The 14,210-nt window shown below is 40.6% G+C and overlaps 1 protein-coding gene across 1 annotated transcript; it reads right to left on the reverse strand.

The window, feature by feature from the left end:
* Positions 1–387: 387 nt before the first annotated feature.
* On the reverse strand, positions 388–14,001 carry rnmt (RNA (guanine-7-) methyltransferase). The gene is made up of 10 exons (XM_041955248.1): positions 13,843–14,001; positions 13,621–13,750; positions 11,204–11,329; positions 8,972–9,087; positions 8,604–8,785; positions 8,286–8,450; positions 7,902–8,019; positions 2,460–2,561; positions 2,312–2,345; positions 388–596 (listed from the first exon to the last, which is right to left on the reverse strand). The coding sequence occupies exons 1-10, from the start codon at positions 13,972–13,974 to the stop codon at positions 559–561; spliced, it is 1,143 nt and encodes a 380-aa protein (XP_041811182.1). The 5' UTR covers positions 13,975–14,001; the 3' UTR covers positions 388–558.
* Between the last annotated feature and the right edge of the window lie 209 nt (positions 14,002–14,210).

A 14,210-nucleotide genomic window follows, 5' to 3' on the forward strand; every position in this document is an offset into this window, starting at 1 on the left:
TTTTGATTCTTTTCCCCCCTAAAACAAATTTTGTTGACATGCTCAAAGACATAAAAGGATTCTTGATATATAGTCTCAAAAAAAATTCTGTCATGAGTTTTACTACATTGCGGGAAAGGATGTGGTCGTTCCCTTGAGCATAGAGAATACACAAATTGACCAAACCTGTTTTGGACATCAAAGCCACTCCTGAGACCACGAGGAGAGAGCCGTCTGGGGCAAGGACCGTGCACCTCCCCTCTCCCGGTTCTTTGAGAGTGGGGTTCAGTTCCCCTATCCTAACCCTGCCACTGACTCACTCTAAAAATTTGGTTTTCTTCATAACAATGAAGGAAGCTTGAAAAACAGTCTAAGACAGTGTCACTCTTACTTTGTTCTGATGGAAAAAAGGCAAGACAAATCATGTTTAAATGTAGTTTTAATTCATTCAGTTCATACTTTATCAAAAACTGACTTCAAAAGGAAAACAGGCAACACTGTACAAACACAGGATGGAGAGCAAGTGAGCTCACGAGAAGCAGGTGGGTTCACAGACCACAGAAGAGTTTGTTTTCTGCATCAGGACATCTTCTGAAAGACAAAGACCAGGTAGATACCTGGACAAAACACAGAGGACACGTGAAGCATTTTTTTAAATTATAAACATTGAGTCAGAAATCCTGACATTATAATCAGTTTGTGTAAATGTCTGTAATCACCTGGTTATTGATCTACCTGTTGATGTAATTCTGCTGGTTTCTTTTACAACCCGTAACATCTCAGGGATTCTGATTTTATTAACTTCATATTTTATTTATTAACATTTAAGACACATTTCATCTGAACCTTTCATTTCTACTCTGAAATACATTTTCTATTGATCAATAACTTCTTAGTTTATGGTTATGGTTTAATCCTGCCCCCTGATTATTTTATCCTGCTTATTTCCCAGCATCATTGACATCATTCTCATGGCAACAAAAACTGCTGGGGAGTGTTGTGTGTCATTAACCTTACGCTGGAGAATTTGCTCAGATCAGCTCCTAATTCGCAGACACAGAATGTGTTTCATTCACACAATTCGTACGCAACTTCTATGACTCGTGTAAATGTAGTTGTAAGAATATGCCTGACTCAGAAATAAATATTGACTGACTGAGCCTTGTCTGCCCCGGTTTCGTGCTTTCATGCCCAATCACAAGAGATGTGCGTTAATTGATTAAATATAAGTTTTTAATCACCTATCATTCTGGACCTTGAATAAAAATCAGATGGGGACCTTTGATCAAAAAATTTGAAGGGAGGGAGGGCTGGTAAAGTTTTGCACCTTTGACACTGGATACTGCCCCCTCTTCTGTAGAAGACTAAAGCAGGAAGAAATAACTTCACCTCGCACCTCATCTGCCCTTCAGTCTACTTCATTGACTTCTAAGCTCTTCAGCCTCACTCTGGTGAGGTGCCCACTGGCTGGTTCATCTGGAATCCACCCAGACATCAACTGAATCCTGAGCCACACTAAGCGTACCGAAGACATCCAGCGAACTTGAAAGGAAGAAAACTTCTTCAACTCTGCTCCAGTCTGCTCAATACCTTCATTTCTAACTTGATCAGTGCTACAAAAGGCAGAACTGTGACAAATTGTGTAGACACTGCCTCAGGGCTTATTTTTATTTTTAGTCTTAAATATTTTGTCCACATCATCTTTTGTATTTCCACTAATTAACACATCTGATTAAGATATCATGCTCAGTCTGGTCTGATGGTCCTCATTCACAAATCTGGTATGTTGCTACATTCACAATTGCAGTCATTCAGTCATTTATTCATTAATTGTGTACCTCTGCATTGCTTGTATTTACTCATAGAAGTATTTTGGTCACAATCATTTCTTCATTTACTTGTATGTGTAGTGTAGTTGTAGTTGTAGTGTGTAGTTGTGTGTTGTTAGTAGTTATATTGTGTAGTTACTGTGTGTAGTTAGTGTATTAAGTGTGTGCTGTGTAGTTAATAATTACTGTGTGTAATTAGCGCTCTTCGTGTGTAGCATGTATTTACTATGTATTTAAGTTTGTGTGTATACCCGTACTGTACAAAAGTCAGAATTTCATAGCAACCTTAATCATCATTAATCATTTTTCCGTTTCAAACAGTGTTGCCTGAGGTGAATTTAATGCAAGTTAATGTTAGTTATTTATTTTAATCTTAGCAAAATATTTTTTGTCTGTATCATCTTAATAGTAATAGCCTTTAATGTAAATCATGTTAGATAAGTTAACGTGAGAACTACAGTGAAGAAATGTGAACATTAAAGAGTGAAGTTAAAGAAACTTACTGGATGCTTCCCACTCAGATCTGCTCAGCGTGCCCTGCACACAAACAAACAACACTGTTGGACTAAACAGAACCCGACCAGGCCAAACCAGGCAGAAACAGACTGAGTCAGTGGGAACCACACTCCAACTCTGTGCTGTCAGACTCACCAGTGGTAGTTTGATTCCAGCTCTGCCACACTGCTCTTTAGCATGACAGTACTCTCCACTGCTGTCTGTAGCCTGTTGGCCTCCATCCTCAGTGGGAAATGGCTGAAAATACAAGAAACGGTTCAACACTTGTCTACTATGTTAGCTACACACACAAATGAAAGTTAGATCCTGAACAAGTGAGTGCAGAAAAATAATTATTGTTGATACTTCCACACAGATGCACTACATGGCACAACTGAGCAGTTATAAAAAGCTGAACAGACCAGTTGATTCTGATTTTGTATCAAGATGGAAGAGCAAAATACATGAATTCTATATAGATTACTCTATACATTGCAAAAATCACAACATAAATTGTCTCAGGACACTTTTCATATAAAGCAGGTTTAGACCACACCCTAATGTACAGAGACCCAACTGTTCCCCCATCAGCAAGAACAGAAAAAATCCATCTTTATTTTCAAAAACACCATCATTCATAACTTTGGCGTTCCGACTATCAAGACTACAAGTCATGCGGCAAAAATTCACTAGACTACACTAGATTTCTGACAGTGCTGCAGCTAAATTTAAGTGTGTGATTCCATCTGCATTTAAATGACTGCCACGTCTGAATATAACAGAGGTCTCCAATTCTAACTTTAGTCCCTCCATAACTGATCGTGCTGTAGGCTCACTGCAGACACTTGACTCTATTGCCCCTCTAAAAAGGAGATAAAACAACAGACTTGCTTAGCTTCATGGTAAACCCACCAAACCTGCAAAATGTCCATTGTAAAAACTTGAAAAGAAATGGCATTCTACCAATATGGAAGACTTTCATATATAGCCTGGCAAGACAGTGTAATATACTGGACCACTGCGAAACAATAAAGGACACATATCACTCTGTCCCCTGTGCAGCCATAAATCTGGAGGTCGGGAATGGGCAACTGAATAGAACCTGTTTTTCAACAGGTTTGATTCTACCCCCATCGCTCCCAGTGCATCCCTGACACCAGCAGCTCCGTCCTGTCCTCATACCAATTCACACCCTTCACCCACTTCAGGTCGGTAGCCTTAACTTCCCACCTGATGAAGACCATGGAGAGGATTATCCTGAACCACCTCCATCACCTGGTGACCAACGAACTGGACCCTCTGCAGCTGACATACCAACGAGGCATTGGCGTGGAAGATGCAATCATTTACCTGCAGTACAGTCCTCTTTCCCACCTGGAGAGCACTGGGAGCACTGTGAGGGTCATGTTTATGGACTTCTCCAGTGCTTTCAACACAATCCAACCATCACTGCTGAGGGGGAAGCTGGATTTGACTGACATCTGACTGCATGGACCATCGACTACCTCATTCACACACTACAGTATGTGAAGCTTCTGGAATGTGTGTCGGATGTGGTAGCACTGGGGCTCCACAGGGTACTGTGCTCTTTCCTTTTCTCTTCAGCCTCTACCCATCTGACTTCAGACACAACACAACCAGCTACCACCTCCAGAAGTTCTGGATGATACAGCCATCTTTGGATGTGTATCACAGGGGAACGATTTGGAATACAGGGACGTCGTCACCAACTTCGTCTACTGGTATGGATTGAATCACCTGCACATCAACGCCAGCAAGACCAAGGAGATGGCAATAGACTTTCGCAGGAAGGGGTCACAGATCACACCAGTGAGCTCCAGGGTTTGGACATTGACATTGTGGGGGAGTACAAATACCTGGGTGTCCATCTCAACAACAAACTGGACTGGATCACTAATACAGGAAGGTCAGTACATGAAGGGCCAAAGTTGTTTCCATCTGCTGAGAAGACTGAGGTCCTTTGGAGTACGTAGGACACTGTGGTTGCATCTGCAATCTTCTCTGCCTGGCCATTCTCCTCTGACCTCTGGCATCAACAAGGTATTTTTGCCCACAGTACTGTTGCTCACTAGATATTTTCTATTTTTCGGACCATTCTCTGTAAACCCTGGAGATGGTTGGGCATGAAAATCCCAGTAGTTCAGCAGTTTCTGAAATACTCAGACCAGCTCGTCTGGCACCAACAACCATGCCACGTTCAAAGTCACTTAAATCCCTTTCTTCCCCATTCTGATGCTCGGTTTGAACTGCAGCAGATCGTCTTAACCATGTCTACATGCCTAAATGCACTGAGTTGCTGCCATGTAATTGGTTGACTAGAAATTTGTGTTAATGAGCAGTTGGATAGGTGTACCTAATAAAGTGGCCATTGAGTGTACACATACACACATACACACACACACACACATATATATATATATATATACACACACACACAGTACAGGCCAAAAGTTTGGACACACCTTCTCATTCAATGCGTTTTCTTTATTTTCATGACTATTTACATTGATTCTCACTGAAGGCATCAAAACTATGAATGAACACATGTGGAGTTCTGAAAACATATTTTATATCCCAGTTTCTTCAAAACAGCCACCTTTTGCTCTGATTACTGCTTTGCACACTCTTGGCTTTCTTTGATGAGCTTCAAGAGATCGTCACCTCAAATGGTTTTCACTTCACAGGTGTGCCTTATCAGGGCTAATTAGTGGAATTTCTTGCTTCATCAATGGGGTTGGGACCATCAGTTGTGTTGTGCAGAAGTCAGGTTAATACACAGCCGACAGCCCTATTGGACAACTGTTAAAATTCATATTATGGCAAGAACCAATCAGCTAACTAAAGAAAAATGAGTGGCCATCATTACTTTAAGAAATGAAGGTCAGTCAGTCTGGAAAATTGCAAAAACTTTAAATGTGTCCCAAAGTGGAGTCGCAAAAACCATCAAGCGCTACAACGAAACCGGCTCACATGAGGACCGACCCAGGAAAGGAAGACCAAGAGTCACCTCTGCTTCTGAGGATAAGTTCATCCGAGTCACCAGCCTCAGAAAACACAAGTCAACAGCAGCTCAGATCAGAGACCAGATGAAGGCCACACAGAGTTCTAGCAGCAGACCCATCTCTAGAACAACTGTTAAGAGGAGACAAAATTGAAGGCACACTGATCCAGCATGGCTACCACAGCCTCCTGCAGCGACATGCCATCCCATCCGGTTAACGTTTAGTTGGACGATCATTTATTTTTCAACAGGACAACGACCCCAGACACACCTCCAGGCTGTGTGAGGGCTATCTGACCAAGAAGGAGAGTGATGGAGTGCTGACCTGGCCTCCACAGTCACCGGACCTGAACTCAATCGAGCTGGTTTGGGGTGAGCTGGACGGCAGAGTGAAGGCAAAGGGGCCAACAAGTGCTAAACACCTCTGGGAACTCCTTCAAGACTGTTGGAAAACCATTTCAGGTGACGACCTCTTGAAGCTCATTGAGAGAATGCCAAGAGTGTGCGAAGCAGTAATCAGAGCAAAGGGGGGCTGTTTAGAAGAAACTAGAATATAAAACATGTTTTCAGTTATTTTACCTTTTTTTTGTTAAGCACATAACTCCACATGTGTTCATTCATAGTTTTGATGCCTTCAGTGAGAATCAATGTAAACAGTCATGAAAATAAAGAAAACACATTGAATGAGAAGGTGGAAAGAACACTTTTGGCCTGTACTGGACCTACTGTGCAATAGAGCAAATACTGTACTTAATTTATCCAGAACCACACGCTATTTTTGCTATTTTAAATTGACGCTGCGTGTAACACCACCTTTACCCAGTAGGGGATTAATAAAGTTGAACCTGCCTCAACAGCTACTGATCCAGTTCTACACTGGAATAATCCAGTCTGTTCTATGCTCATCAATCATCGTCAGGTTTGGGTCTGCCACCAAACAGGGCAGGACAGACTGCAATGGACTATGAGGACTGCTGAGACCATCATCTGTGCCAACCTGCTGTCCATTCAGGACAGACACACCTCCAGACTGAGGAAACGAGCAGGAAGCATCACTGCAGAGCCCTCACATCCTGGACACAACCTGTTCCAACCTCTCCCCTCCGGTAGGCACAACAGATTACGGAACAACGTGACACAGAAACAGCTTGCTTCCACCAGCCACCCTGATGAATAGTTAGCAGTCAGACAGTGTCACCAACCCTCTGACACCTAAATATCCACCGACTGGACCATTTATCACTCAATAATGCAGTTTTTAACATGCACGTTCACTACTCAATTTCAATATAACATAAATACTTGCACACTGTAAATTTCAGTGTATTTATTGTTTATTGCCACATCATTCTTTGTGTATATTTTTTATTTTTGTACTATTTCACTTATTGTTCAATCTTTTGTCTTTGTTGAGCTGTATCCCCTTTTGTTCCTATGAAGGTACATTGAGTGTAATGTTTAAACCAGAGTCAAATTCCTTGTATGTTTACACATACATGGTCAATGAACATAATTCTGATTATGTTGGTTTTTTTCCTGTTTGGGTAATTCACACATTAAATACACAAAATCTATGTTAACTTACATTTAACTACATGTTCACTACCCAGTTATTACAGCTACACGACAAGTCAAAGGTTTGGACTCACCTTCTCACTCAATGGTTTTTCTTTTTTTTTTATTACTTTCTACATTGTAGATTCATACTGAAGACAGAGACTTGTTCGGGCCAAGAAACAAAAGGAATGGACATTAGACCAGTGAAAATCAGTAATCTGTGTCACCTGCCGCGTCTTTGTGAGACGCAGAAAAGGTGAGCGGATTGTTTCAACATGTCTGGTTTCCACCATCAAGCATGGAGGAGGGGGTGTGATGGTGTAGGGGGGCTTTGCTGGTGACACTGTTGGTGATTTATTCAAAATTCAAGTCACACTAAACCAGCATGGACTCACAACATCCTGCAGTGACACAGCATGACTGCATCAGGTGACCTGGCCTCGACCATCACCTGACCTAAACCCAACTGAGCAGGTTTGGGATGAGGTGGACCGCAGAGTGAAGGCAACAAGCCGTGCTCAGCATCTCTGGGAGCTCCTTCAAGACCTTTGGAAAACCATTGATCATGAAGCGGATTAAGAGAATGCCAAGAGTGTACAAAGCTGTCATCAAAGTAAAAGGTGGCTCCTTCAAAGAATCTAAAATATAAAACTTATTCTGGTTTGTTTCACCCCTTTTTTATTCACTATATAATTCTGTATCTGTTCCTTCATAGTGTTGATGTCTTCAGTATGAATGTACAATGTAGAAAGTAATAAAATATATAAAAAAATATCAAAAGAAAGAACAGGAGTGAAAAGGTGTCCAAATGTTTGACTGGTAGTGTACATGTTAAACAAATGTTTAACACGGGTTACTGAATATTAACTGCACATTAATCTTGGGCAGTTTATACAAAATGTTTTTCTACATGAAAACAACAAAAACACTGACATGTTTGATGTTCATCTGAACTACCCATAGATTTAACTAACACTACAGCAGGCGAGTGCACCATGACTAATGATTAAGAGCTTTACCTCCAGAGCCATCATCTTCATCATGAGGCTGCGATGGTGCTCCTTCTTCACTTTCTCTTCAAAGAACTCAGAAAATCTCTGCTTCAACACCAGACGCATGTTGTAACGCTTCGCCATGCTGACACAAAGCAGAGACAAGAGGAGCACAGCAGAGTCTTTACACTGGAGTCAGTGAAGGGTCACTGTTCAGTAGAATATTTTTCAATGAGGGGTTTTACAGTAAAGGGCTGTTCAGATTGGGGTCATCAGCTGTCAGACATCAGCAGCATAAACATTACAACAGCCCTGAAACAGCCCTGATTTATTTTGCTTCACGTTAACACAGGAACATTTCTGACTGTACGATGCCTCGCTCATGTCTTAAAGTTAAAAATGAAATCTCACTGTTCAAAAAGAGGAAAGTAGACGAGAAACTCTGGAACATTGACAACGTCCTCAAGGGTGAAGTGATACTGACATCTGAATAGGGGATAGAAACCTTTGGACTGAAAGGAAACTTTAAAAACCTCGTTACCAAACGACAAACAGTCTGATGCCTCCAAACGTTTACTGCCGAAGAGGAACAGGAGCCGAAAAAGAACAAAAGAAAAGGGAGAGAAGAGAGGAATTAATGTTATTTTAAACTAATCCTTGTTTCCAGACAGACAATCAGTCACACAAATGTCTAAAGCATCTTAAAACACCGTCAGTCACTGTTCTTACATGAGTTCAAAGGCATCTGGTGTTGTTCCGATGAAGAACCCTCCGGGTTTCAGGCGCTCACAGGCATTTCGCAGCATCATATCAGCCTTCTGTTCACTCTCGAACGAGTAGTGATAAACAAACTGACAGCTGCAGATGTCAAACATCAGCTCAGAGTCGTCCAGCTTCTCTGACAAAACCTCCTGTAAAACACAAGGAGTCACGGTAACATTTCTATTGTTTGGAAGTGAGAATGTGAAGAAACTGCAGCGACACAAAGGAAATCTTTATTACTGAAAGATCAACTGTGTCTCCACCCTAAAATGAACCCCTAGCTGCTGAAAGTCGTTGTCTGTAGTAATGAAGTAATCCAGGTGTTGCAGTTTTACCTTGGCACAGTCTGCAGTGATGAACTGAGCGCTGAAGATTTTCTCATGAACATGACTTTTCTTCTTCATGTCTTCATACCGACTCTGACACTGCTCCACCGACACTGCTGCTATATCTGAAAACAAACACGTATCATTGACTAAGAATTAATGTCATGTTCAACTTCTGAAAAGAATTATTAACATTAAACCCAAGTACAGTACATGTAACGACAAGTTCATCCGCGTTGTGTGCTCAGAAAAACAAGGACTGGACAAAAGCTTGGATTTCTGATTCTGATTGATTTGTGTTACGTCATGTACATTTTTTACGTTTGTAGCAACCCATAGTGGTTGGACATATCCCGTACTTTGTGATGATTGGTTGCGAATGGTTTTTGGCTCTGGTCTGTGCTCAGCCACGCACTTATGCACTGAAGTTCACCAGTAAGAAGTAAAACTCTCAACAGGCCTTATGCAACTTTGATAAGCTAGGTCCATCCACAGTTTGACAGCTGGAACTCAGTCTTCCCTGGCCAAATGATGTACATTATTGTCCTCAAATGAGTGTCCCTTTACCGTAAGGTGTGGGTGGACTGCTGACTTCCTGACTGACTTCTTTCTGTTCTGTCAGTCTGGGTTACCAAACGTTCTAAGCGCTTCCCTGACGTGTTTCTGCTCCTCAACCTTGCCTTCTGGCTGCGAGGGTTCATCCTGAATGGTGTAGGGTCCTGATAACCCCCAGCTCATGCTCCAGTGGGTGGTGAGAATCAAAGAACAAATACTGATCTGTGTGTTTGGGGTTTCTGTATACTTCGATGTCGAGACTGTTTCCTTTAACATCCTCTCGGGTGAACTGGACGCTGCTGTCCACTGCATTGATGTGATCTGTGTAAGCTTCCACTGCCTGTGTTCCAATTTTGACCCAGGTGTAATCAATGTAGGATGTCTAAACGTTTGCTTCAGGCCCTTTTCCATTTTTGTTATTTTAAAACTGCAAAGATTGTAATAAAAAAATAATCACATTTGAAATATTAAAGAAATGGGTCATCTTTAAGTTCAAGCTCTTTGGAAACCAGATCATCTTTTACACACTTAGATATTCACAGTAACACAAATTATGACCAATGGTGCCCAAACCTTTGCATGCCGCTGTTGGTCTATAGTTGGCTAAAACCCCCGGATCAAGTGTAGGCTTTTTAATAAGAGATTTAATTACAGCTACTTTTAAGTACTGTGCTACATAGCTTGTGAAAATAAATATGTTAATCCACAGTTAAATGCTCATCACTGCTTTCTACGTGACTATTGAAATCACCTACAATAAGGATCTGTTGTAAAGACTAAACTTGATAAAAACTCAGGGAATTCAGATAAAAATTCAGAATATGGAAAAAAAAACTGGCTGTAGTGTTTTCCAAGTTTTGTATGAAAGACAGAGAACAAGGCATTGGAATGAATTATATTTAGGTTTATGTTCAAGGTTGATTAATAGGCTCCAATCAAAAAGGATAGGTTAGTCTGAATCAGCCACTTATCTAACCTAGAACACAGTTTGATCAGATGTTGTCTTTATTACCTCCCCAGGCAGTTACCATTGATCATTTTAACAGCAGTGTACATTCCACCACATGCCAATACCACTGTGGTGGAGAGGAGGACGCTGAATAAACTGTTATCCATCATGGACAATGATCAGCAGCCTCTCCATCACACAGTGGACAGACAGCGGAGCACCTTCTCCCACAGGCTGCTACAGCTCCGCTGTCGAAGGGACAGATACAGGAAATCTGTCCTGCCATTACACTGTACAATAACAGCTGAAAAAAAATACAATACTTTGTACCACTACTGTTTGCTACTTTTGATATTTTAATTATTATGTATATAATTTTTTACTGCTCGCTATTTTGATATTTTATTATATATAGTTTGTTCTTTATAGTCCTATTTCACAAATTTTCACTTTTTCACTGTGTTATGCTCACAGTCACGGTACACTTTATTTTCTACACACTGCCATCTGCTGTAGATATTCTTTTTTGTGCAATACTTTTTAATTACTACTGTTTGCTATTTGGCTATTTTATTATTTTGTATATAATCTTTTTACTGCTCACTATTTTTATATTTTTATTATGTATATTTTGTTCTTTATAGTCTTATTTTCACTTATTTCACTGTGTGATGCTGCTGCTGCACTGCAATTTCCCAGCTTGGGATAAATAAAGTCTGTCTGTCTGTAATGATTACCTGCACAGACCAGGTGACTGATTCCTCCTCTCCGCCACTTCAGCAGGTCTCCTCCTTTCCCACAGCCGAGGTCCAACACAGACACCGGTTGAGAATGCGTCCCTCGCACCTGCTCGAGGATTTCACCTGTCAATCAAACAAAAAGCAAATTAACTTTTTCAAAAAACTTCTTTTAAGGTGTTTCAAGGTTTAATCAAGTGTATCAGATGTTTTAGGAGTGGGTGTTTCCCCCACCATTACATTGGGAGGTGCAGCCCACACCACATTTCTGAATTTAAAAAAAAAGAGGTTATACTGTTATCTTTTCAAAGTTTATCTTTCAAAGACCTTGGATTATCTGCTTCAGCTGAAACATGCAAAGATGCAGCATATTGCACATCCAACTGTCCAACATCTGACAAAAACCAAAGCAGATCTATTCCACCTTATAATTATAAGGTTTTATCTGCATTCTGAGAGGTTTGGAGAAAATGAACTTTATCCAAATATCAGAAATGACAAGCTGAATAAGTCTCTTTAGTACATAAACATGACAGACACCATATATGTCTGCTAAATGTACAATATCAAAAGCCTAGCAAATTTCTCAATGGCTTTTTTGGAACAGGTCAAATGCAGATAAACCTTCTCATTCTCAGAACTCACTTTCTGCTTAGAATTATAAGGCTGCATGTTGCAAAAGAAGAAAAGAAGGGTTAGGGTTAGCTACGGTTATAAATCTAACCAGGATTTAATTCCACAGGAACTGGGACAGGTATAGTAAAAGGGTTTTCCTCATATTCTTTCTATAGACCAGTATGGCAGGTGATCAAAATGTGTGTTGGGTTCATCTATTGGAGAAATTATCCCAACAAGTGTAGCATGTCAGTAAAATGCAAAATATGTTTTTTAGTGAGAAAAAGGAAAGAATAAAGATAAGTGGATGAATGAAAATGAAAGTGAAATGAAAGTGCTTATGTTGTAATTAAGAGCACATTAATTCATAAGGATACTATTCAATGATGTTTAAGGCTTAACAGGTAAAGAAAATTAATACATGGACTTCTTAAAGGAACTACAAAGAGATATTACTGTTTTCATGTAAAACCAAAGTTTTATAAAGTGCAGCAGTTCACATGCCGGGGAAGTTTTTCCAGTCATTGTAGATCTTGCTGAGGAGTTTCTTTTCAGTGTTATCTACCATGCAAGCCAGCTAGCATTGCTATCCAGTACACCATACTAGAGATCTTCACAACTGCAGCTCAATTCAAGTACACGGGATGGATTAAGGCAAAAAAACATAACATACAACATTTCCTATGACTGGAATAAATCATAGACTCGAAAGACCTGAACCAATCCTTTAGCGCTCAACTCTTACTGTTAGCATTCCCTTCCAGACTACTATTCTAAGTGGTGTGGCGACATGACAAACAAGCAGAACCTAATTGGTCATCATGTAGCGTCGTCAAAATTGGCCAAATATGACATTAAAATATTCCTCTAAAAAAACAACATAGATTCAAACTATTTTTGTGCATTATGCCACAACAGGGAAATCCCAGAGACACACTTCTATATTATTTCAACATAAATGTCTTTTAAAAGATTTACATACCCTGAAATCAAATATTATCTGATAATGGAACCTATTTTCACCAGACCTGGTTGAAATAAACCAGACCTGGTTGACCAAACCAGGAAAGCAATGAGAGCCAGAATATTTTCCCACATCAACATCTACACAGACCTAAATATGTCCGACTTCGACAGATAAATAAGAAATAAAAAAGAGTAGTTACTGGACAACAGAAATTGCTTTAATGAGTCTGTCTGTCATGCACTGCTTTCAATGCAGCTGTAAAGGTGAGTGGAACCGATTTACAAGAATTTCTAAGTGAGCCATAACACCGGTCGAGTATCTTGTTTTTCCTGGGGGGATAAGACACATAATGATAAACACCCCTGAGGGTTTCCGGAACCCATCTATCTCCACCTCCCCATTGGAGCGGTCATGAAAGCCACGAGAGGGGCATATTTGAACTCCTGTTGGTGGCAGCCAAGAGCCAGAAACCCAGCATTAGCCAGGATGATGGAAGGCAAGGCAATGCAAGACAAGGACTGCTGTCTTTCCCAGCCCTCCCCTCCAACAAATATCCTCAATTTGTGTCGAGATGCTCTGTTATCTCACATTTTAGGTGATCTGTGAAGTGAAGTCAGTGCTGTCATACTTTAAAATGGGCCGCTGTAATTAACAGAAACACATGGAAACACCTGCTGCTGTCTGATCAGGAGATCAGCAGCTGTTAGAGTTACAGACTCTGTCAACTGACCCACAGATAATGAGGTCCTGATCTTGATATGTATCTGGTATTGATAAGTGACAAGTAATCAATGAGGACTGATGAACTGATTGATGATTATTATTGATCAGTTACCAATCAGGACGCTCTTCAGCCAGTTGTTGAAGTTCCTCATGAAGAAGATTCTGCTTCGACTTCGTGCAGCCAGACCGACTTCCTGTAGGCTGTTATAGTGACTCGCCACCTTCACACTGTGATCAGCCGCCTGACAGATCAATAAAACATCACAAATAACTTCAGAGTATCCATAATACATCAGCTCAGAATGACTGATCATCAGTCAGTGAACGTACATACCAGCTTCTTAGTGGGTAAGGCCTCCTCTTCCTCATGCCTCCTCTTCATGTTCACCTTCTGTCCCCCTCCTCCTCCTTCCTCCCTCTCTCCTCCCTCCTTCACTGATTCTGTCCTGGCAGACTGAAGCTCCATCGTTCACACTGAAAACACAGAACAGGAAGACATCTGGAGATGAGACAGAGACACAGAACATGACTGGGGTGAAACCTGACAGGATGAATAACAAGAGAAAACATAATCCTGCAAGACTATTTTAGTTTTTCAGACTTTAGCCCCTTGAAGCCTGAATTTATTTAGAATTATATTAAAAAATGAATTCTTTCCTTCTTGCTTTCAAATTGATCCTAAATTAAGAGGAGTTTGTTAAT

This window comes from Chelmon rostratus, chromosome 16, assembly GCF_017976325.1.
Source record: "Chelmon rostratus isolate fCheRos1 chromosome 16, fCheRos1.pri, whole genome shotgun sequence".
Lineage (NCBI taxonomy): Eukaryota > Metazoa > Chordata > Actinopteri > Chaetodontiformes > Chaetodontidae > Chelmon > Chelmon rostratus.